General features: G+C 41.7%; 1 protein-coding gene across 8 annotated transcripts in view; it reads right to left on the bottom strand.

Annotated features, from left to right (window-relative positions):
• Positions 1-13948, bottom strand: part of MFSD14B (major facilitator superfamily domain containing 14B) — an 81769-nt gene extending 67821 nt beyond the window's left edge. For 7 of the 8 annotated variants that reach the window (XM_036281559.1, XM_036281560.1, XM_036281555.1 and 4 more), the window contains exons 1-3: positions 13849-13948; positions 13480-13703; positions 1974-2069 (exon numbers count right to left, since the gene is read on the bottom strand). In XM_036281559.1, coding sequence (XP_036137452.1) covers positions 1974-2069; positions 13480-13632 — 249 coding nt within the window. In that variant the 5' untranslated portion in view covers positions 13633-13703; positions 13849-13948. The remainder of the gene's footprint in view (positions 1-1973; positions 2070-13479; positions 13704-13848) is intronic. The other variant, XM_036281554.1, reaches the window with a different exon arrangement.
• Positions 13949-25079: the final 11131 nt, after the last annotated feature.

Here is a 25079-nt window from a genome sequence, read left to right as displayed (position 1 = left end):
TCAGTTAATGCCTCCTTCATTTCTGACTGCATCCGTCATTTCTGACTGGTCCTTTATGATGCTCTTGAGGCCCTCACTAAATTCACTGAGCATCCTTATAAGCAGTATTCTGAACTCAGCATCTGTTAGGTGGCTTATCTCCATTTCGCTTAGTTCTTTTATTGGGGTTTTGTTCTGTTCTTTCATTTGGGACCTGCTTCTTTGTCTCCTCATTTTGGCTGGCTCCCTGTGTTTGTTTCTGTGTATTACTTAACCAGAGGTATGGGGCTAGCTCAGACCAGATGCTGCTTGTTTGAAAGAATTTAGGAAAATCTGAAGCAGGATCCAAGACAGGCCAATCCTGTGGTTAAGCAACTAGCAACAGCTTGGGTGGGCCTGAAAGTTGGGTGGGGTGGGGTGGGGTGGGGCGGGGCCTCCGGGAATTACCAGGGCGGGGCTACCAGTGTGAGCCAGGTTGCCGGAGCCCCAGATATGGCGGCTGTCTGCTGCCCCAGGGAAAGGCTCACCAAAGGAACAAAGGCCTCTGACAGTATGCCTGTCCCGGAGAAAGCCCCCTCTCCAGCCCTCACTCCGGTGCCAAACAGCTCAGTTCTTTCCTATATGTCTCTGGTGCCCCTCGAGCTGCCTCCCCTCCAAGCTTAGAGGGAGTGAGTCCAACCAGTCCGTGCGCGGGCCCTTCAAGGAGCTGCCTGGGAGTCCAGCCACCTCAGCCTCCCTGAGCCTCAGTTCCCGTTGGTTTTTACAGCCAGAAGTTATGGGGATTCTCTTCCTGTCACTGCAACCCTGAGCGGGGCACCTGGTGTGGGACGGGGGGACCCCTCAGTCCTCAGGGAGGAACTTCACAGCTGAGGTGTCCTCCTGATTTTCATCCGCCACACATGGATGTGGGACCATCCTGTCGCGCCTCTGTCCCCCCTACCAGTCTCGATGCTGCTGCTGCTTTAATTCCGTAGTTGTAGGACTTCCATTCAGCTTGATTTCAGGCGGTTTTGAATGATGGTTGTTCTGTAGTTTAGTTCTAACTTTGATGTGGTTTTGGGAGGACACGATACCACGTTTACCTACGCCACCATCTTGACCGGAATTTAAGACAACTGAAATTTAAGGCCAATTTCTAATTAGCTTTATTAAAATGAAGTGTTAAATAGTACTAGGCACCTAAAACCTGTACCCCAATCTTTTCTTAAAATTTTTTTTCCTTTATTAATTTTTAGAGAAAGAGGAAAGAACAGGGAGAGAGAGAGAGAAACATCGATGAGAGAGACCATCCATTGGCCGCCTCCTGCATGCCCCTCACTGGAGATTTGGCCCACAACCTCTGCATGTGCCCTGATCAGGAATCAAACCAGCAACCTCTTGGTACTGAGCCACACCGGATGGACTTTATTATGTTTTTAAGTCAAAGGCCATCACATCCACATGAAGTATTTTATAAACTTCAACAAAGCTTTGTGTTAATTTCCTCTAAGGAGTAGTTCTCCACCTGTGGGTCACGATCCCTTTGGGGGTCAAACAACCCTTTCACAGGTGTTGGAAAACACATATTTCCAATGGTGATTCATAACAGTAGCAAAATTACAGTTATGAAGTAGCAACAAAAATAATTTTATGGTTGGGGGGGTCACCACAACATGAGGAACTGTATTAAAGGGTCACGTCATTAGGAAGGTTGAGAACCACTGCTCTAAGGCATCTTAATAATCTTTTAAAATATATATAGTTTACTTATTATTAACCAAGAGTCTGGTTCAGTGTAAGTGTCTTGCTACCCAGAAATACTGAATGAGCGGCCCAGGTGTTTTGTTGCAGGTGGTTCATCTAACACAGTAGAGACAGTCCAATGGAATAAGCAGTCTTAAACTGCTGTCAAGAACTACTCTCAAACAAGTATTCAGACATGTGGTCTTAGGAACAAGTGCTGAAGCACTACTCTTTTGCTTGTATAAATTAAGACCCAGTTCAGCAATACTTACAGTTAACAACGGAGTTGTCAATAGGCCCCAAGCAAAGAATTCAAGGAAGATCACAGTAGCAGCATGGTACACACTGGGTCGGCCAAAGCCCTGTAGCTGAAAAAGAAAGAATGTTACTATAAAAAAGAGCGAAGAGTTTTAAAATGTGTTACCATAAAATGATCTTTCTCTCTCTCTCTTTCACATACACACACAGTATATATTTAGAACCTATCTTTAATATTTAAGATAAAACTTCATCCTGCAGCATCCCTGATTCTTTCATTTTCCCTAATTATATAAGGTACCAAGATTACACATTTCCTACTCATCTCATCAATACAGATCACGGAAGCTTTGGTAAAAAATCAAATGAGTCTTCAGAAAACTGAGGTTCCAGGACCCAACTATTCTGTCTCTTACTCATGTGTTTCTCAGTAACTTGTCCTCTAGGTCTGAAGTCTCCCTAGCTACATAAGGTGTGGTAGGTAGGCATTGGAGTCATGTGCTCAAAAACTTCAGGGAAGCACAGCGAATTTAAATTAAGTGGCTGGAGGAAGACACATACTCCATACCTAAAAGTGTCAAAATCCAGCTTTCTGTTTTGTTTTAAGACTGTGCCTATTCTTCTAGTTTTATGCAGTTTGTGACTTCTGGAGATGAAATCTAATATTCCTCTGAATTTAATGCTCTCTAACTCTGACAATGCTCATTATAAGATAGGTATTTTGCGAGCACTTGGTAGACTTGGATGTGAACTTACAAAAGACTCTGTAAAACCCACACTATTCCTATGCTTATATTTTCTAGTCTTCAAAAGGTAAAAATAAATTTGGACATCAAAATTACAACTAAACTAAAGAACAATCATCATTCAGAACCTCCTGAAATCGAGCTGAATGGAAGTCCTGCAACTATGAAATTAAAGCAGCCACATGGAGACTGGCAGGCGGGGTGGAGGCACAGATGGGATGGTCCCACACCCACCTGTGGTGGATAAAAATCAGGAGGGATACCTTGGCTGGGAAGGTCCTCCATGAGGAGTAAGGGGTCCCTGTCCCACACCAGGCATTCAGCTTGGGGTTCCAATGCCAGGAAGAGAATCCCCACTAAAAACCAGTGGGAACTGAGGCTGAGGCTGCTAGAGTCCCAGGCAGTTCCTCTTAAAGGGCCCACACACACAGATTTACTCGGACTTGCTCCTTCTGGGAGCCAGTGTGGGGAAGGCAGCTTGAAAGGCACCAGAGTCGCCCTGGCCGGTTTGGCTCAGCGGTTAGAGCGTCGGCCTGCGGTCCGGAGAGACCCGGGTTCGGTTCCTGCTAATGGCACGTACTTCGGTTGCAGTTTGTCCCCGGCCCTGGTTGGTCGTGCGGGTGGCAGCCACTCGATGTGTCCCTTCACGTCGATGTTTCTGTCTGTCTCTCCCTTCCTCTCTCTCCCTCCCACTCTATCTGTACAAAAAATGGAAAAATATCCTCGGGTGAGGATAAAAAAAAAAAAAGAAAGGCACCAGAGTCAAATGGGGAAAAACTGAGTTGTTTGGCACTGGGGCGAGAGCTGGAGAGTCAGCTTTCTCCTGAACAGACTTGCTGTCAGAGGCTGTTGTTCCTCTGGTGAGTCCTTCCCCCTGCTGTCTGCCCCCTTATCTGGGACTCCTACAACCTGGCTCACACTGTTTGCCTGGCCCTGCTGATTCGCTGAGGCCCCGCCCCACCCAACTTTCAAGCCCACTCAAGCTGTTTCCAAAAACTTTACCATAGGATTGGCCTGTTTTGGATCCTGCTTCAGAGTTTCCTAAATTCTCTCAAACAAGCAGCTTCTGGTCTCCACAAGCCCCATACCTCTCACTAAATGGCACCAAGCCTGGCACTAGCCTTGGTTCACAGCTGGGCTTTGGCTGGGCACCTCCAACCCTAGCAGAAGAAGCAGTCATCGGCAGATCACTTTGTAGCTTATGCCTGGTGGCCCCCAGTAGAACACAGGCAGTGGCTGACCTTGCCCAAGAGCCAGCACACCCAGTGGACAGCTTCGGATCACACTGAAGCATTACCACCCAACCACCTCCACAAGTGACACACTAAAGGAGTGTATTCAGTGGGTACCAGAGCCCTGATGAAGTAAGTCTTGCTCTGTGTGGTGGGCCCCTGCACAGCTGATCCTCCAAAGTAGTCAGAGGCCAGTGGTCAGTGGACACAGCCAGTCCTTGCAGCTGATCAGCCCGAGTAAATCCCTCTCACTGACGGGCCAACAGCAATCCAGACTCAATTAAAACAAAGGGTGTACAGTCCACACTAGGGGTACACCTCAAGGGCTCAGCTGGGGTAATCAGGGAGTCTGTGCCACTGGACACCTACAGAACACCTACAATAGGCCACCCTACGAAGCCTAAGAGATATAGAAACAAACACAGGGAGGCAGCCAAAATGAGGAGACAAAGAAACAAGTCCCAGAACAAAACTCCAGGAAAAGAATGAAATAAAATGGAGATAAGCAATCTAGCAGAAGCAGAGTTCAAAACACTGGTTATAAGGATGCTCACAGAACTTAGTGAGAACATCAACATAAAAAAGGACCAGCCAGAAATGAAGGATGCACTAACTGAAATAAAGAATAATTTATAGGCCCTGGCCAGTTTCTCAGTGGTTAGAACGTCAGCCCGTGGTCCAGAGAGACCTGGGTTTGGTTCCCGCTGGGGGCGCATACCTCGGTTGCAGTTTGTCCCTGGCCCCGGTTGGGCTTGTGCAGGAGGCAGCCATTCGATGTGTCCCTTTCACGTCGATGTTTCTCTCTGTCTCTCTCTTCCTCTCTCTCCATCCCACTCTATCTGAACAAAAATGGAAAAATATCCTCAAGTGAGGATAATAATAATAATAATAATAATTTATAGGGAATCAATATTAGAGTAGGTGAAGCCAAGAAGCAAACCATCGATTTGGAATATAAGGAAGCAAAACACACCCAATCAGAACAGCAAAATGAAAAAAGAATTTTTTAAAAATGAGGATAGTGTAAAGAGCCTCTGGGACAACTTCAAGGGTACCCAACATTTGCCTCATGGGTGTGCCAAAAAGAGAAGAGACAGAGCAAGAAACTGAAAACCTATTTGAAACAATAATGACAGAAAACTTCTCTAACTTGGTGAAGGAAACAGACATACAAGTCCTGGAACAACAAAGAGCCCCAAATAAGATGAACCCAAAGAGGCCCACACCAAGACACATCATCATCAAAATGCCAAAGGTTAAAAACAGCGAATCTTAAAAGCAGCAAGAGAAAAGCAGTTAGTTACCTACAGGAAACTCCCGTAAGAGTGTCAGCTGAGCCCTGGCCGGTTTGCCTCAATGGTTCGAGCATCAGCCCGCGGACCAAAGAGTTTCGGGTTCGATTCTAGTCAAGGGAACATACCTTGGCAGTGGTTTGTCCCAGCCCTGGTTGGGGTCGTGAGGAAGGCAGTCGTCAATATTTCTCTCTGTCTCTTCCTCCCTACCTCCCACTCTATCTGAAGATAAACAGAAAAATCTCCTAGAATGAGGATTAAAAAAATTTTAATAAAAGACTCTCAGCTGATTTCGCAAAAGAAATCTTACAGGCCAAAAAAGAGTGGCAAGAGATATTCAAAGTGATGAAAAGCAAGGACCTACAACCAAGATTACTCTATCCTGCAAAGCTATCATTTAGAATCAATGGACATATAAAGAATTTCCCAGAAAAGAAAAAGCTAAAGAAGTTCATCATCACCAAATCAGTATTATATAAAATGTTGAAGGGTCTTCTTGAAGGAGAAAAACAACAAAAAATATGAACAATAAAATCATATGTATCAACAACTGAATCTACAAACAAAATGAGCAAGCAGAACAGAAACAGACTCACAGATACAGAGAACTTTTTGTTGCTTGTCAGATGGGAACGGGTTGGAGGGATGGGTGAAAAAGGTGAAAAAATTAAGAAATACAAATTAGTTGTTAGACTGATGAACCTCAAAGGGAAGGGGGGAGGGAGGGCGGAAAGAGATAAACCAAAGAACTTCTATGCATAACCAATGGACACAAACAGTAGTGTGGGGAAGGCAGGAGGGGTACAGGAGTGGGGAGATGGGGGGGTCAATAGGGAATGAAGGGGGAACAACTGTAATACATTCAACAATAAAGATAAGTTTTAAAAAATAAAGTAAAAATTGCCAATAAATAAATAAAATTACATTTCCATGATTTAACTAGAATCTAATCATGACAAAAGATCAGACAAATCCAGACTATGGGGCATTTGACAAGAAAAATGGCCTACTCTCCTTAAAAATCTCAATGTTATAAAAGATATAAGTAAATGTAGAAAGAGTCATCAAGACCCAAAGTAATTGTCTTTTCTCTGGTCTTTTATTTATTTAAAAAAATTTTCGTTATTGATTTGAGAGAGAGAGGAAGGGAGGAGAGAGAGATAGAAACATCAATGAGAGAGAGCATCGACTGGCTGCCTCCTGCATGTCCCCCACTGGGAACTGGGCCCACAACCTGGGCATGATCCCTGACCAGGAATCAAACTGGTGACCTCTTGATGCATGGGTCAATGCTCAACCAGTGAGCCACACTAGCTGGGCTCTGTGGTCTTTTAAACAGCAAAACCCAGCCCTGGCCGGTTTGGCTCAGCGGTTAGAGCGTCGGCCTGCGGTCCGGAGAGACCCGGGTTCGGTTCCCACTAAGGGCAGGTACCTCGGTTGCAGTTTGTCCCCGGCCCTGGTTGGTCGTGCGGGTGGCAGCCACTCGATGTGTCCCTTTCACATCGATGTTTCTCTCTCTCTCTCTCTCTTCCTCTCTCTCCCTTCCACCCCATCTGTACAAAAAATGGAAAAATGTCCTCAGGTGAGGATGAAAAAAAACAAAACAAAACAAACAAACAAACAAAAAAAACCCAGCAAAACCCAGAATATAGAAAACATTTTGAGACAAACTGACCAGTTCCTTCAACAAAGAAAGGGCAAAAGGAAAAAAAGAAAAAAAAAAAAGAGGGAGAATTATTTTAGTACATAGATTAAAAGACATTTAAGAAATATGTGGACTTTGGGTTTTGACTCAAATAATCTGAAAAAAAGACAATTTTGAGTCAATCATGAAAATCTGAAAATGTACTGGATGTTAGATCATAACAGAAGTAGGAGAAGGGCTGGCAGAAAATAACTAACCTGTATGCTCTTACTGATCATTTCGTACAAAATTCTGCTAGTCACTCATTCTATACTGCAAAGCTACTGCTTTCAAACAGTCGACAAATAGAGTGAATGTCAATAAAGAGCCCATTCCTCTGAAATTACTGGTTTTATTTATCAAGTATCATGCATACAAGATCTCAAAAAACTGAAAAACAGCTACAAGTAGGAAGCACAGACTACCCTATTTTTCATTTGCAGTGTCTATGGTTTGGTACTCTTTGCCTGGCAATGAAGCTTTATTTATGGACATTGGGATAGAGACCCATATGGCTGCAATGCTGATTAAATTAAAAACACACAGCCCTGGCCGGTTTGGCTCAGCGGTTAGAGAGTCCACCTGCGGTCCGGAGAGACCCGCGTTTGGTTCCCGCTAAGGGCATGTACCTCGGTTGCAGTTTGTCCCCGGCCCTGGTTGGTCGTGCGGGTGGCAGCCACTCGATGTGTCCCTTTCACATCGATGTTTCCCTCTCTCTCTCTTCCTCTCTCTCCCTCCCACTCTGTCTGTACAAAAAAATGGAAAAATGTCCTCGAATGAGGATAAAAAATAAATAAATAAACACACACACACACACACACACACACACACACACACTTTATTCTGTGTGCATATATATCTTCATGCTATTATTTTTAACACCCTGCAAACCAGACAACCCACCACTGTGTGCATGTATGTATTTTTTTTGTTAATCCTCACTCTAGGATATTTTCTCCACTGCTTTTTTAGAGAGTAGAAGGGAGGGAGGAAGGGAGATAGAAAAACATCAATTGGTTGTTTCCTACTAGCGCCCGGATGGGGATCAAACCTGCAACCCAGGTACATGCCCTTGATCAGGAATCGAACCTGTGATCTTTCAGTGTGCACACAGATGCTCTCACCACTGAGCCACACTGGCCAGGGCTCACACATTTTATTTTTTATCAAAGTAAAAATCAAAAAGAAATAACCATCTCTTCTAAAATGCAAACATTACATTATTACTCTCCTTTCTATATAAATTACTTTAATTGAACTATCATTCGTTCCTAGCCAATAACAGTGATATATGAGAAAAATGCAACAAGCAGGCCTTGGCAGGGTGGAAACTTTGTGTGGGCGATCAGACAGACACAAGGTAACAAAAATAAATCTTCTTACTTTCAGTTATTTCTAAATTCTTGGTGGCCAGTATGCTGAGGAAAAAAGTGCCATAGGTTTCTCCTTTAAATTATCTGAGCTAATTAGAAAGGCTTTATAAAAACTTAACCAATTATTGCCCTGGCTGGTGTGGCTCAGTTGGTTGGAATGTCAGCCTGTACACCAAAGAGTCACGGGTCTGATTCCCTGTCAGGGCACATACGTAGGTTGCAGGACTGGTCCCCGGTTGGGGTGCATTTGAGAGGAAACCACTTGATGTTTCTCTCTCTCTAAAACCAACCAAACAAACAAAAAACAATAAACATATCCTTAGATGAGGATTAAAAAAATTAAACCAATTATTTCTAGTGGAGCCTGATCTAGTACAGCCTCTCTTGATTAGTTCAATGTTACCCCTCTTCATTTTGTTACCCTCTTATAAATCAGTATGGAATATTTTGAAACATTTAAAAGCAGATGATGAAAAGTGTGTCTTGATGTCCTTACTTACTCATGTTACCTTCTCTCCCACAGATGACTAGGACAGCCTCTGAATCCTGCCTTGACGCCTCTTCCCTGCCCCCTCCAAATCCTTCTTGACACTACAACCAGAATGATCAGTCTAAAATACAAACCTCATCCTACCCCTCCTGCACAAGGCCACAAAAAACAACCCACAGATTCCTCCTATTCCAGGACACACAGTTTCACAACATAACTGAGCTGCCAATCCCACTGACAGGGGCAGTCTACTTCTCCACTTTCCTGGATTGGGGCTGGCTTTACCAACAGATGTCAGGTGAAGTGACAACATGGACTTCTGAACCTAGACTTTCAGAGGCCTTCTAGACCAAATGGAGAAATCCTTTCTAGGACAGGAGGATGAGAGCATTTGAAGCCCTCCCAACTGATGCCCCTTAGACCAATCAGTGAAGAGCTATCGCCAACTGCCAGACACAGAAACAAGGCCACCTTAAAGCACCCAACTGCAATCAGGTGTGCAGAAGACTGCAGAAACAAAACCGCAATCAACATAGTGAAGAGCCTCCAGCTGAGCATGGCCCAAACTGCTAACCTCAAAATGGTCATGAACGGTTGTTTTAAACTACTAATTTTCGGGATAGTTTCTTATGTAGCAATTATTAAGTGATACAACCCCGCCCCCTTTGCCCTCATGATGAAGTTTAAATTCTTAAGACTGCTTTGAGGTTCTTTTTGTAACTCTCCAAACATAATTCAAAATATTTGTGAGATTAAAGAAAAATATTCATACAAACACCATTTTTTGATATTTTAAAGATTTACTAGTTAGCTTTTATAGACATTTTGTGGTTAGAAAGGGCAACAAGAAATTCTGAAATATTACTTTTTGAAAACCAGAGTAAAATAAAAATAATTAACAGTATTAGTGGGGGGGGGGGATAAAGGGGAGAGTGTCATCTGACTTAAAATGTAAGCAGGTGAAGCATGTTACAGCATGGATGAGCCTTGCGGACACAATGCTAAGTAACATAAGCCAGTCCCCAAAAGACAAATATTGTATTATTCCACTCGTGAAATATTTAGAGTGGTCAAACACGTGGGGGGGGAGGGAAAATAGGAAATTGTTGTTTGATGGATATAGAATTCGTTTGCAAGATGAAAAATGTCTAGAGGTTGGTTGCACAACAATGTAAATACTGTCCTGGTCAGTTTGGCTCAGCAGTTAGAGTGTCAGCCGGTGGACCAGAGAGATCTGGGTTCAGTTCCCGCTAAGGGCACGTACCTAGGTTGCAGTTTGTCCCCGGCCCCGGCTGGGGTCGTGTGGGTGGCAACCACTTGATGTGTCTCTCTCACATCCATGTTTCTCTCTCTCTCTCTTCCTCCCTCTCTCCCTCCTGCTCTATCTGAAGATAAATGCAAAAGAATGTCCTCGAGTGAGAATAAAAAATAAACAAACAAATGAATTTGGTTACAACTGCACAGCATTCTAGGATAAATTTCCAGAAGTGGAATTGAAGGACCATAAATTATCATATTTTAAATTATAATAAATAAAAACCAATTATTTTTTTTTATTAATTTGTTTTTGTTACAGATGATTCTCCTTTTTACCCCATTGACACTCTCCTCCTCATTCCCAGCTTTGTTGTCCATGTCCATTGGTCATGCATACATGTATAATTATTTTTTAAAAAGCTGTGTAACTGGGTGAAAAAAATACTTCAAATCATGTCAGCTAATCAACTAATCTCTAACATAAAATGTTTCTTAAAAGAATAAAAAAACACTAACAAACCTATAGAAAGACAGGCAAAAGATATGAACAGTTCATAGAATAAGACAGCAAACAGGTCTTCAACACATTCATAATAAGAAAAATGCAAAATTAAGCTATATTCATATACAATTTCTCACTATCAGAATGGCAAATATTCAAAAGTTTGACAATATGCTTTTACACTGCTAATGGGAATTAAAAAAAAATGGTACAATGAGGCAACATGTAGCAAGATTACTTACATATTTATTCTCTGAAACAACAATCCTACTTTAGGAATTTGTCCCAAAGACAAAATGGCAAAAACATGATGTGTCATATGCACAAGGCTATGGCAACACCATACTAGCCAAAAAGAAGGGTTCGGAAGGGACTCTGTTCATTTAGTAAAGTACAATAAATCCACATAGTGGCATATTATACAGTTGTAAAAAGGAGATCTCTAAATATTGCCTTGGAACAATGCCCAAAATATGATGCCAAGTTATTAAAAAAAAAAAAAAGATACAAAATACTGTGAAATGCATAGTACTTTTTATTTAAGAAAGGATAAGCCCTGGCCAGTTTGGCTCAGCAGTTAGAGCATCAGCCCGTGGACCAATGAGTCACAGGTTTGATTCCAGTCAAGGATATGTACCTTGGTTGCAGTTTGTCCCTGGCCCTCATCAGGGTTGTGTGGAAGAAAACCAGTCGATGTGTCTCTCTCACATCAATGTCTCTCTCTCTCCCTCCCTCCCTCCCTCCCTCCTTCCTATTCTCTCTGAAGATAAATAGAAAAATATCCTCCAGTGAGGATTAAAAAAAGGGGACAAAATATGAATACCTATCACACACATATATTTGCTTGTACAGAAAAAGAAACAGCCCTGGCCGATTTGACTCAGAGGTTGGAGTGTTGGCCTGCGAACCAGAGAGTCCTGGGTTTGGTTCCCGCTAGGGTCACATACCAAAAAAAAAAAAAAAGAAAAACAAAACATAAATTGGAAGAATAAAATAAGCATCCAGTGAACACTAGTTACATACAGAAGACGAAGGAAACAGAGTGAAAGCAACAGAGATGGGAGCTAAACCCAGAGCTAAATCATCCCTTTGTCCAGGGCATCCAGGATGTAGACACTACCTGTCCATTAATCACTTAGTAGCCATCTCAGTTATCAGAAAAAGAGAGACCACATTACATAACTTTTATTACAGTATACTGTTATAATTGTTCTTTTATTATCAGTTTGTTGTTGTGTAAACAGTCTGTCAGGGTGTAGGCAGCAGCAGCAGAGTGAGCACAGCTGGCCACTTCAAGGGGTAGGCTGTGAGAGGGGATTCAGGTGTGCCCCATGAACTCCAACCAGCAGTCACCTTGCACCACATCAGGAAGCTGGCTGAGGATTGTGGCATTTCTAGGCTTCCTGATGGAGGGTCCTGCAGTGTCCTGCCACTGACCCTGATACTGCAGACAGTCATGGAGCACCAAGAATCTCCCCCCACCTATTGACCAAGATAGCAGAGGAGGAGGTTCTTACATTGACCATCCAAAAGCTAGAAAGATTAATGGATAGGACTTGAGCACACCAAAAGCTAGCAAGATAATTGCATAGAAAAAGAGCCCTCAAAAAATAAAATAGAAAGCCCTCTCCTCCCTATCCCTATAAGAATCCGGCATGAGCAGGAAGGAGGGATGGTCTTTGAGACTGAAGACTACCATTCTCCCAGGTGGCAGCAGCTGAATAACAACCTCTTTCCTTTTGCACTAGCACCTGTCTCATGAGTTTGGCCTTCCTTGCACCAAGCAGCTGAACCCGCATTTTGGTTACAAGTTATTGCTGTTAATCTTTTTCTGTGCCTAATAAATTAAACTTTATTACATAAAATGAAAAATATCCGTGTAGATAGGTACAGTACTATCTGCAGTTACAGGCATCTACTGAGGGTCTTGCAAAGCATTCCCCATTAATAAAGGGGGACTACTGTAGTAGAATACAGTAAATAAGTTACTATGCTATTGTCACTACGAACCAATATTTTCATTTTAAGAGAAAAAGACACAAACATAAAATCAAAGTAAAAATTTGAAGTCCTAAATTTGGTCTATAAATATCAATACAGATTATGATTATCAATTACCTTAAATAAACATGGTTTCCTAGTCCTACCCACTAAAAAGATCTAGAAAATAGAAGCAACCCAAAAGATGTGAGCACATACAGGGCCCAGACTGTGGTCTTGAAATATCTTTCCCACTAAAAGAAAACGGAACTTTGCCCTGGCCGTTTTGGCTAAATGGTTAGAGCATCGGCCTGCGGTCCAGAGAGACCTGGGTTCGGTTCCCACTAAGGGCAGGTACCTCGGTTGCAGTTTGTCCCCGGCCCTGGTTGGGTCATGCAGGTGGCAGCCACTTGATGTGTCCCTTTCACGTTGATGTTTCTGTTTCTCTCTCTCTCTCTCCTCTCTCCCTCCCACTCTATCTGAACAAAAAAAATGGAAAAATGTCCTCGCGTGGGGATTAAAAAAAACACGGGACTTTTGGGACAAATAAATCCAGGGCAAAAAATATATATATACATGCTCCTGAAACATAACTTGCCAAAAGCAAAAATGCTATCAAAAACTACAGTTGTATCAAAAGGATTTGGGAGCCAACCTGAAGGAACTCACTCCCACTGAGCAAAGACTGGTCAAATTTGTAAATCCATTAATCTTTGGAGGAAAACTAAGTCATTATTAAATGAGGAGGGAAAAAAGAAAGCATTTATTTTGTTCTATATTTCAAGGTAACCAAATACCTGATTAGGGAAAGTTTAAGAACTTCAATGACTTTGGGCTTTCAGCTTGGAGGAAGCTTAGGTATAACTTTCTTTGTTTGTCCCTAATCTGGGTGTATCCAATACCAGCTGCCTCCCAGATCCCATGCTTCATAAAGTTCAACCCCAATTAGATTAAAGTCATATACCTGAAGTGCATTGGTGGGGAAGTCATTAAGTACCATGACTGCCCTGGTCCCCAAGATCAGCCCCCTGGGTCTGTCTCCAAAACAGTTTGGTGATGGCACTGCCAAAGCAACAGGTGACTGGAAGGGTTTGAGGATTCCAGAGAAACTGTCCATTCAGAACAAACAGGCCCAGACTGAGGAAGAGCCTTTTCTGCCTCTGCCCTGATCATCAAGCCCTCAAAGAACTGCCAGAGACAGGAAGAAGCAAAAAAATTAAATACAGTGGAAATATCACTTTTGATGAGATTGTCAACACTGCCCGACAGATACAGCACCACCAATCTTTAGCTAGAGAACTTGCTGGAATCATTTGAGATCCTGAGGACTGACCAGTCTGTGGTCTGCAATGCCGACTGCTGCCACCCTCATGGTATCATAGATGACATCAACAGTGGTGCAAGTGAACTGCTTGACTAGTTAAGAACTACAAAAGAAAATATTTCAGTTAAAGATTATTTGACAACCAAAAATAAGAATTTCAATAACGAATAAAGAAGGAATGATTAAGTTATACGCCTGCCACTTTGCAACCTCACTGAAACAGTAAATCTACACTATAACCACTAATGGCTATAAAAACCATTACATAAAAACTGATGAGGCATTTTATAAGGGAATAATCGAACTGACAAAACCTGAACCCTCATCAATCAGAACATCACAAAGAAAGTCAGAGTCTTTGCTGCAAAACGTGACACAAGAAATAGCACCTCATAAAGTATTCTTGCCCCAAACAAACAAAAAGCTTGGATTCAATTCAGCCGATTCTTATGACCACCTTACAAAATATGTAGGTGAAATAAAATTGGCCTTGTGTGTTCCTAATTGTTGAAGTAGGGTGATAAATATGGAGGTATACTCCTAACACAATGTAAGTAAAAAAACAAACAAACAAACAAACAAACAAACAAATAAGAAGCTTTAAAAAGGTTGTCAAACCCTGGCCAGGTGGATGAGTTGGTTGGAATGTCGTCCTATACACCACAAATAAAAGGTTGTGGGTTCGATCCCCAGTCAGGGTGCATTCTGGGGGCAATCGATAGAGGTTTCTCTCACATCGGTGTTTCTCTCTCTCTCTCTAAAAATCAATGAACATATCCTCAGGTGAGGATTAAAAAAATAATAAAAGGGTTGTCAAAAATATTAAAAAGAGCAACTTGTAGTCTTATTAACAGTGTTTGAAAATACCCCTCGCTAAATAGATTTTTTTAACAGTTATCTCATTTTACTTTGCATTTCCCCAATTACAAGAGAAGCTCAGCTTCTTTCCCAAGGTTATCAGGAATTTATGTTTTTATGATCTGTTATATATTTATATGATCTGTTTGCTCATCTTTTGCACATTTTTTATTGGAAAGTATAATCTTGCACAGTGATTACAGGGCCTCCTTAGAGTCAATATCAAAGATATTTATATTATGCAGCATATTTTCCCTCACCCACTGGCACCCATACCCTTTAAAAATAGAGGAGCAGCCCTGGCTGGTTTGGCTCAGCGGTTGGAGCATCAATCAGCCTGTGGTCCAGGGAAACCCAGGTTTGGTTCCCGCTAAGGGCGCGTGCCTCGGTTGCAGTTTGTCCCCGGCCCTGGTTGGTCATGCAGGTGGCAGCCAGGTGGCAGCCACTTGATGTAGGTGGCAGCCAGGTGGCAGCCACTTGTGTCCCTTTCCCGTAGATGTTTCTTTCTCTCTCTCCCCCCCTCCCTCCCACTCTATCTGAACAAAAAATGGAAAAATGTCCTCGGGTGAGGATTAAAAAAAAAAAGAGGAGCAAAAAGACAACTCAGCAATAGCTGGAGACTTCAATAGCCATTTATAATAATGGATAGAACAATTACACAAATGATCAATAGGAAACAGAAGATTTCAGTAACACTGTAAACTAACTAGACTTAACAGACATTTATTGAACACTCTACACAACTACAGCAGAACACATATTCTTATGTGCACATGGAAAGACCATAAGACAAGTCTGAATTAATTTAAAAGAACTGAAATCACATAAACTATGTTCTTAACCACAATATAGTTAGAAAATTAACAAACAACACACTCCTAAATAACCAGGGGCCAAAGAAGAAATCACAAGGAAAGTCACAAAACTCTCAGATGAACAAAAATGAAAACACACAATTTAGCTGTTGAATACAGCTAGAATAGTGCTTAGAGGTAAAATTGTATCTCTGAATGTCTGATTATAAAAGATCTGAAATCAATAACCTAACTTTTCATCATAAGAAACTAGAAAAGGGCAAACTGAACACAAAGCGATGCAGGGAGAAATGATAAAAACTAGGGCAGAAATAAATGCAACACAGAAAAACAACAAAATTAAAAGTTGCCAAAAAAATTGACAAGTGTTTAGTGAAACTGACCAAGAAAAGTAGAGAAGACTTAAATTACTAAAACTGGAAATGAAAGAGTGGTTATAAGAGCAACTGTGGGCAACTGTAACCAACAGATTAGATAAACTAAATTAAATGGACAAATTCCTAGAAACAATCTACTAAGACTGAATCATAAAGAAACAGAACATCTGAACAGTCCCAGTAGTAGTAAGGAGATTGAATCAATGACCAAAAAACCTCCCAGCAAGAAAAAAAGCCCTGAACCTGATGGCTTCACTGATCAATCCCACCAAATATTTAAAGAACTAACACCAATCTCTCTCAAACTCTTTTCAAAAACAAAGTGGAGGAAATTATTTCTAAGACATTCTATGAAGGAATCATTACCTGCACCACAGCCACACAAAGGCACTAAAAGAACTACAAACTAATTTTCCTTTATGCAACTGATGCAAAAATCCTTAACAAAATACTAGCAAACCAAATTCAGCAGCATATTAAAAGGGTTATACACTATGATCAAGTGAGATTTATTCCTGGAATATAAGCATAGTTCACATATTAAAATCAATCAATGGAACACCATGTTCAAATGAAGGGGGGAAAACATATGATCAACTCAATTTATGCAGAAAAAGCATTTGACAAAATTAACACCCTTTCATGATTTAAAAAATGCAAAAACTAGAATATAAGGAAACCATATATCTCAATATAATAAAGGCCACATATGAAAAATCCGCACCTAGCATTACACTTAAAAGTAAAAGGCTGAAAAAATTTTTCTCTAAGATTTGGAACAAGAAAATACTTGCTTTCACCACTTCTATACAACACAGTATTGAAAGTTTTAGCCAGAGTAATTAAGAAAGAAAAATAAATAAAATGCATCCAAACTGACTATATATATTAAAAAAAACCCTAAAGGATTTACACACACACACACACACACACACACACACACACACACCCTCCCCGTAAGATGAAATATTGCCATTTGTGACAACATAGATGGATCCTGAGACTATCATCCTAAGGGAAGTAAGTCAGACAGAAAAGGAAAGAACCACATGATTTCACTCATATGTGGATTATAAAACAGAAAACAACAAATGAACAAACACGACAAATGCGCTTATAGACACAGACAGCATGGTGGTTGCCAGAGGACAGGGAGCAGGAAGAGAATGAAGAGGGTACAGCAGTCTCTAACAGACAGATGGTAAAGAAAGACCCAACTGTGGGTGGTAAGCACACAGTGTGACATACAGATGATGCATTGTACAATTGTATACTTGAAACATATAATGCTATTAACCAAAGTCACCCCAATAAATTTAACTTTTTAAAAAAGCACCTTGGGCCCTGGCTGGTTTGGCTTAGCGGTTAGAGCGTCAGCCCACAGACCTCAGAGTTTGATTCAGGTCAAGGAAACGTATCTCAGTTGCAGTTAGGTCCCCAGCCCCAGTCAGGATTGTGCGGGAGGCAACCAATCCACGTGTCTCTCACATGGATGTTTCTCTCTCTCTCTCCCCCTCCCTCCCACTCTATCTGAAGATAAGTGAAAAAATATCCTCGAGTGAGGATTAAAATAAAAAATTAATTAAGAAAGCACCTTGAGTTTTTTATTACTTTTTATTAATTTGGTTTTGTTACAGATGTTTCTCATTCTTCCCCCACTGACACCCTCCTCCCCCGCCCCCGCCCCATCCCCAGCTTTGTTGTCTACGTTCATTGGTCATGCATATATGCATGTAAGTTCTGTGGTTTTATCTCTTCCCCCACAAGCTCCCCTCCTCTGAAGCTTGTCAGCTTGTACCCCACCTCCATATCTCTGGGTTAATTTTGTTCAGCAGTTTGTTTAATTCATTATATTCCACAAATAAGTGAGATAATGTGATACTTGTCTTTCTCTGCTTGGCTTGTTTCACTTAGCATAATACTCTCCAGGTCCTTCCATGCCATCTCAAAGGATAAGAGATCTTTCTTTCTTACAGCTGCATAGTATTCCATTGTGTACATGTACGACAGCTTTTTTATCCACTCATCTACTAATGGACACTTGGGCTGTTTCCAGATCTTAGCTATTGTAAATAGTACTGCTATGAAGATAGGGGTACATATATTCTGATTGGTGTTTCAGGTTTCTTAGGGTATATTCCTAGAAGTGGGATCACTGGGTCAAACGGCAGTTCATTTTTAATTTTTTGAGGTAACACCATAGTGTTTTCCATAGTGGCTGCACCAGTCTGCATTCCCATCAGCAGTGTACTAGAGTCCTCTTTTCTCCACACCCTTGCCAACACTTGTTGTTTGATGATTTGTTGATGGCAGCCATTCTGACAGGTGTGAGGTGATACCTCATAGTTGTTTTAATTTGCATCTCTCTGATGATGAGTGATGTTGAGCATTTTCTTCATATGTCTCTTGGCCATTCGTATGTCCTTTTTGGAGAGGTGTCTATTTAGGTCCTGCACCTTGGTTCTTGATGACACTGTTTAACTGCTAAAGGAACCAATCTTAGAACTGTCTTTCCTCCCAATTTCTTGTTAAATAAACTCCCTCACTGTAAAACAATGGGTGGGGGGATCTGAACAGACTCCTAAGCAAAGATGATATACAGACTGCAAATAAGCATATGAAAAGATGCTCGACATGTCATTAAAAATACTGAAGGCAGCCAACTAGATGTTTCCATATTTCTCTCCCTTCCTCTCTCTAAAAATCAATGAAAATATTTTAAAATGCAAATTAAAACAAAGAGATTGTTGGATGATGGATCTTAAATGCATATTGCTAAGTGAAAGAAGCAAGTCTGGAAGGCTATCTAGTATATAATTCCATTTATATACATTCTTGAAAAGGCAAATCTAGAGAGATGGTAAATAGATCAGTGATTGCTAGAAGTTGAGGGGGTATGGTTAAACAGGTAAAGCATAAGGGACTTTTTCAGGCAGTGAAACTATAACAATAGATAAATGCATCTGCCAACCCCACAGACCTTCAGAGACAGAGTGAACAAACCTTAGTACATGCTTATTTAAAAATATATATATTTAGGAGGTCAGGGAATCTTAGCATGGAATACAGAATATAACAGAGAAGCTACCTATATTACAAATGAATGAATCAACTTCACTGACAAGAGCAGAAAAAAGTTGGCATTCTAAGTAACACAAGAAATTAGTGGAATCTGTAAGCACTGTCCTCTAATTGATAAGGTTCTTCCCCACAGGGGTACAAATAACAATTCTGAAACCACTATACATATATACTGGAATTGAACAATTAAGTAAATGGTAGTAAATGGTGGGAGAGTTGTTTTTTCACTGCTGGAGTGGAAGGTTACAAATAAACAATGGGAAGGAAACCACATCACAACTGGTTAGAGTTGGAGATGTCCTTATAAACTCCACACAAATATAGCTTCACACAAATATAGATGGTCATATATAGAACTATTTATAGATATATTTATATACATGGGCTTAATACATACATATATTTCCTTGCTCTGTCAGCTAAGAAAGCCTAAAAAAATGACACCCCAACCCTGGTCAGTGTGGCTCAGAGCGTGGTTCCGAGACAGGCTAGTGACCCAGGACAAGCGGAATAGGGAAATAGAGACAGTTAAACAGCAGTGTGCAGCCATCTAGTCAAGCCTGTCTTCCCTAAACCAAGGACACTTAAAAGAGTAAAGGGTTTGCACTTCTCCTCCCCAAGTAGGGGGTAAATAGCTTAAACCACACTACTCAGGGAGACAGCAGAAATTCAATTAGTGCCATTTGCCAACCACACCCAAGGACAGATGAAGTTAAGAGAATAAATCTCATTTCAGGACATCAGCATAAAGCTGATAAATATTCTATTGAGCCAGTTATTCTATTCTAACCAGTTTGGCTCAGCGGTTAGAGCGTCCGCCTGCGGTCCGGAGAGACCGGGGTTCAGTTCCCGCTAAGGGCATGTACCTTGGTTGCAGTTTGTCCCCGGCCCTGGTTGGTTGTGTGGGTGGCAGCCACTCGATGTGTCCCTTTCACATGGATGTTTCCCTCTCTCTCTCTTTCTCTCCCTCCCACTCTGTCTGTACAAAGGATGGAAAAATGTCCTCGGGTGAGGATAAAAAAAAAATATTCTATTGAAATCCTCCACTAAACAACTAACCTTTAAACCCCCTCAAAGCACAACATGCCTTTTCTTTCCCGCTCCCTCTTAACTTCCCCCACAGGCACGCACCTCTAGACTCTAAGGAACCCCATGAGACTTGCAACCAGGGCAGCAATGAGCAGTGGCAGTTCATCCCCTGCAAATCCACAAACCTGGCCCCAAGGCCCTCTTTTCTCTGACCTCTTAGTGAGCCAAAGCAGACCAGCTTAGGTTCATTCCCCCAGTCCATTCTTGTTTCACTGTCCCCAATGTAATAAAATACCCTTTAAAATTCACCTGGACTTATGCTGTGAAATTTTTCCTACACAAAGTCAAGAACCCACACACTACTGGCGGGCCCGAGGCAGACCTGGCAAAGGCCAGGTCCCCTTTCCAGTAACAGTCCTGTGCACGGAAATGTCGCCAGTTTGATTCCCAGTTAGGACACATGCCCAGGTTGTGAGTTAGTCCCTGGTCAGGGTGTCAGGGTACATATGGGAGGTAGCCAACTGATGTTTCTCTTTTTCTCTCTCTCTCCCTTCTTTGCTCTCTAAAAATCAATAAAGACTATATTTAAAATAAATAAATAAATAAAAGAATGACACCCCAGTAGCCCAAAAAGCAGTAAGCATCTAGTGTCTAGACCTTGGTTTCAAATACCATTCTCCAATAAAAGGAACCAGGGCTCCATGGAGAAATGGCCAACTCTAGAACTGGGAATAGGGAACATACAAGAGGAGCCCAAACATTTTGAAATGACAGAATAGTCAGTGCTCAAAAAAAGCGGGGAGGGGAGAGTATTATATAAAGAGCTCCCAATGCCAAGGCTGGAAAAATTTGAGCAATGAAATAAATAAAGTAGCATTGGATTATCACACCAATAGTAATAGTAAAGTAAATATCTATGAATCTATGCTAATAAAATGGTTTAATAAACAACTGTGGGAAAACAGACAGATCTGGACAGAGAAATTATAATTTATATAAATACTCTGCCCTCAAGGAGCTGGAGCATAGCCTCCCATTTCTTAAATTGAGCTCACACAGTAACTTCCTTCCAAAGACTACAGTATAAAAAGTGTGGTAGCCCTGGCTGGTGTGGCTCAGTTGGTTGGGCGTTGTCCCAGGCACTGAGGGGTTGCCAGTTCTATTCCCAGTCAAGGCACATGCTCAGGTTTTGGGCTCAATCCTTGGTAGGCTGCGGGAGGGCAGCCAATTGACGTTGCATTCTCACATTGATGTTTCTCTCTCTCCCTCTCAAAAATCAACAAACTATTTTTTTTTTTTTTTAATAAAAGTGTGGTAGGCAGTTAGGCATGAATAGAGCAAGGATGATGGACCAGGTACGGAAGGTTACAGAGGTGGAAAGCCGAGGGTGCCTAGCAACAGGCAAACTGGGAAAACAAGGACCCCACCCCCAGGGTAACCTTTCCTCCCCTAGCATATTGCTGGTCATGAGGTTTAAACTCCCTGATCTTTCATATCGCTGGTCATGCAGCTCAGACCCTCCCCTGGCATACCACTAGCCACATGGTAGACCTTGGAGGAGGAGCAGGTGCCAAAGAGTGGCCGCATGTCACTCCCTTGCGGGCCCTTGCAGGACCATCCCTTAAGCATTAACTCCTAGGGATAACATCTTGGCCTCAGTTGTGTTTCAGCTCCAGGCCCAGAAAAACAGCAAAACCAGACAAGTGATGCCATGGCTGACATGAGGTCCAGCTGCACAGACTAATGACCACCTGTTCTGTCACTGACCAACCAATGGAGACCTGGACCCTGAAAGGACACACCTGGAAAGCTGAGGAATAAGCTAGAGATCCTCCCCTGGGACCTCCCCTGCCTTTCAGAGGTGTTGTGTAGTGTAGAGGAAGACATGTTAAGCAATCTCAAAGGCAAGTTATCACACAGGGCTGGCAAACCACAGCCCACAGCCCAAATTCACAGCCAGTGAATTTTGCAAACCGTTTTTTTTTTCCCCCTTTCTTTATTGATTTTAGAGAGAGAGGAAGGCAGAAGGAGAGAGATAGAAACATTGATGAGAGAGAACATCGACTGGCCACCTCCTGCATGCCCACCACTGGGGATTTGGTCCAAAACATGGGCATGTGCCCTGACCAGGAATTGAACTGGCGACCTCTTGGTGCATGGGTCGACGCTTAATCACTGAGCCACACCGGCTAGGCAACAAACTGTTTCACTGAAACGTAACACTTACTCATTCATGTGTGTCTAGAGCTGCTTCTGTGTGGCACGAGCAGAGTTGAGTAACTGCAACAGAGACTATATGCCTGCAAAGCCTGTATTTATTATCAGGCTCCTTACAGAAAACAGTCTGGTGACCCCAATAAAAGTGGTACACAAAGTGTTCATAAATACCAATAACTCGATACAATAACATCTGAGAAGCTGCTGACATTTCTTGTCTTCCCTGAGCAGAGGGGCTCCCCTTCCACATCCCTGGCAGCCTCCGTTTCCATCTAACATGTCTTCCTCTTACACTACACAACACCTCTCAAAAGCAGGTATCACACAGTATTTCTCTAAATATATCCTGAATTCAGCAGATAATAGGTTTTGTGGCAGAAAAGGCTGACTTCCTATATTGCCCGAGAGATGTTTGCTAACAAATTCCCACTTGTGTCATGTTTCAGCTTGAGCTAGGAGTAGACAAGTCCTTAAGACTGCTGGCTAGAGAGCTCTTCAGGCCCGGGAGTTGAATCTTGACTAGCCAAACTGATGAGGATAATTTGATGATCTAAGTTAGGAATAAGCCACAGGACCCAAATATGGCCAATGTAATATGAGTAAAAATAAGTGGGAATGCTTATGGACCTTTCTTCATTCTTCTAGGGACATATAAAACAACACTATTATTTCCAGTTTAGGGGCATTGTTGTGTAAGGATAAGATCTGAGTGTTGTCAACCATCTTAAGACCAGAGGGGGTCAATCCTAAAGACCAAAAGCCAGTAGTATACTGGGAAGAGCAGAGAAAATGAATGTAGTGCGTCTACCAGGTCCTTAGTGATATTAAGCTGCTAAACTAAGCTGCTAAACTATTCCTGGTCTTTCTATTATGTGCAATAATAAACCCCTTATTATCAAGTACATCATGACATCATGCACAATGTTAACCTACTGAAAATGAAATACCTTAGTCTGAATTATATGGGTAAGCTAAGGAACCAAGACAATAATTGTATAAGCTGATGGCTCTATTGTACTTCTAAGAAGAAAACAAATTATTTTAAAATATATTCTGACTGAAAACAAGTACTCCACAGCAGAAAAGTGCTGTCACAAGATTCAGTCATCTCTATATTACTACAAAGACGTATATGAAAAGTATGTTTTGCTATAAACTATTTTAGTAATTCATACATTTGCTACTTTTAACCTACATCATATCTATTCAATTAGTAAAATGCGCCATCAAATATAAAACTTTCAGTCCTACCAGTGTGGCTCAGTGGTTGAGCATTGACCCATGCACCAAGAGGTCGCCAGTTCGATTCCCGGTCAGGACACATGCCCAGGTCCTGGGCCTGATCCCCAGTGGGGGACGTGCAGAAGGCGGCCAATCAATGTTCTCTCTCATCGATGTTTCTATCTCACTCTCCCTCTCACTTCCTCTCTCTCTAGAATCAATAAAGGAAAAAAATTTAAAATAAATAAAGCTTTCAGAAAGCTTTTTAAATATACACACAAGAATGAAGAACATAAATGGTTTTAAAAACCAGTAAATGACTATACTTGAAGGCTTTGCTTTTCTTCCTTGTAATAATATTGAAATAAAAATAGGAAAACAATTTTATTGCTTATTTCTTCAGATAAATAACTTGTCCACAAAAATTATAAACATTTTCTCAGTGTAACATTAAATAGTTGGATAAAGGAGATGGCTATCACGGTGCACACACAAAGCACTCTTTAAATATTTGTAAAATAACTGCTTTCACTCAACTTTTCAAATTCTTAATTTACCAACCACCACCCAACTGCAAGCAAACCAAGACGGTAGGAACTGTGTTTTAAATACCTTATCTCTATCAACATTGTTTTTTTAAAAATCCTTATCCATTGATATTTGTCCATTGATTTTTAGATAGAGTGGAAGGGAGGGAGGGGGGAAAGAGAGAGAGAAACATAGATATGAGAGAGACACATCAACTGGTTGCCTCCCACATGACCCCAACCGGGGCCAGGGATCAAACCTGCAACCCAGGTACGTGCCCTTGACCAGAAATTGAACCCAAAGCCCTTTGGTCTGAGGGCCGATGCTCTTACCACTGAACAAACTGTCCAGGGCTCTATCAACATTCTTTTTTTTTTTTGGTACGTGTCCCTAGCGGGAACCGAACCTAGCGGGACTCTCTGGTCCGCAGGCTGAAGAGCCAACCGCTAAGCCAAACCAGCCAGGGCTCTATCAACATTCTTTATTTATTTATTTTTTATCCTCACCTGAGGACATTTTTCGATTTTTTGTTCAAGTAGAGTGGGAGGGAGAGAGAGGAAGAGAGAGAGAAACATCGATGTGAAAGGGACACATCGAGTGGCTGCCACCCGCACGACCAGCCAGGGCCGGGGACAAACTGCAACCGAGGTACATGCCCTTAGCGGGAACCGAACCCGGGTCTCTCCAGACCGCAGGCGGACACTCCAACCGCTAAGCCAAACCGGCCAGGGCTCTATCAACATTCTTTAAGAATAAAAGTACTAACTCCAACTGATTAATTCATTCAACATGTATTTGCTGAACTCTACTATATGTCAGCTAGATGCTGAGGACAATGGGAGAAACAAAAGAAACTATCCCTGCTCCCAATTCATAGATATAAAATAAAAATGGGAATAAACACTCTGAAGGACAAGGACAGTCTACTACAAAGAACCTTGAACTATACCCAGGCAAAAAAAGATCCTATAACAGCAGCAACAGACACTGTGTCAAGCACTGATCAAACAAATCACACACATTATCATTTTATCCGTACTACAGTCTTTTGAGATAGGAATTATTATTATCCCCATTTCATAGATGACACAATTCAGTTGAGGTGAATTTAAGT

Source organism: Molossus molossus, unplaced genomic scaffold (assembly GCF_014108415.1).
Source record: "Molossus molossus isolate mMolMol1 unplaced genomic scaffold, mMolMol1.p scaffold_m16_p_39, whole genome shotgun sequence".
NCBI lineage: Eukaryota > Metazoa > Chordata > Mammalia > Chiroptera > Molossidae > Molossus > Molossus molossus.
This window is presented reverse-complemented; position numbering and strand designations above follow the sequence as displayed.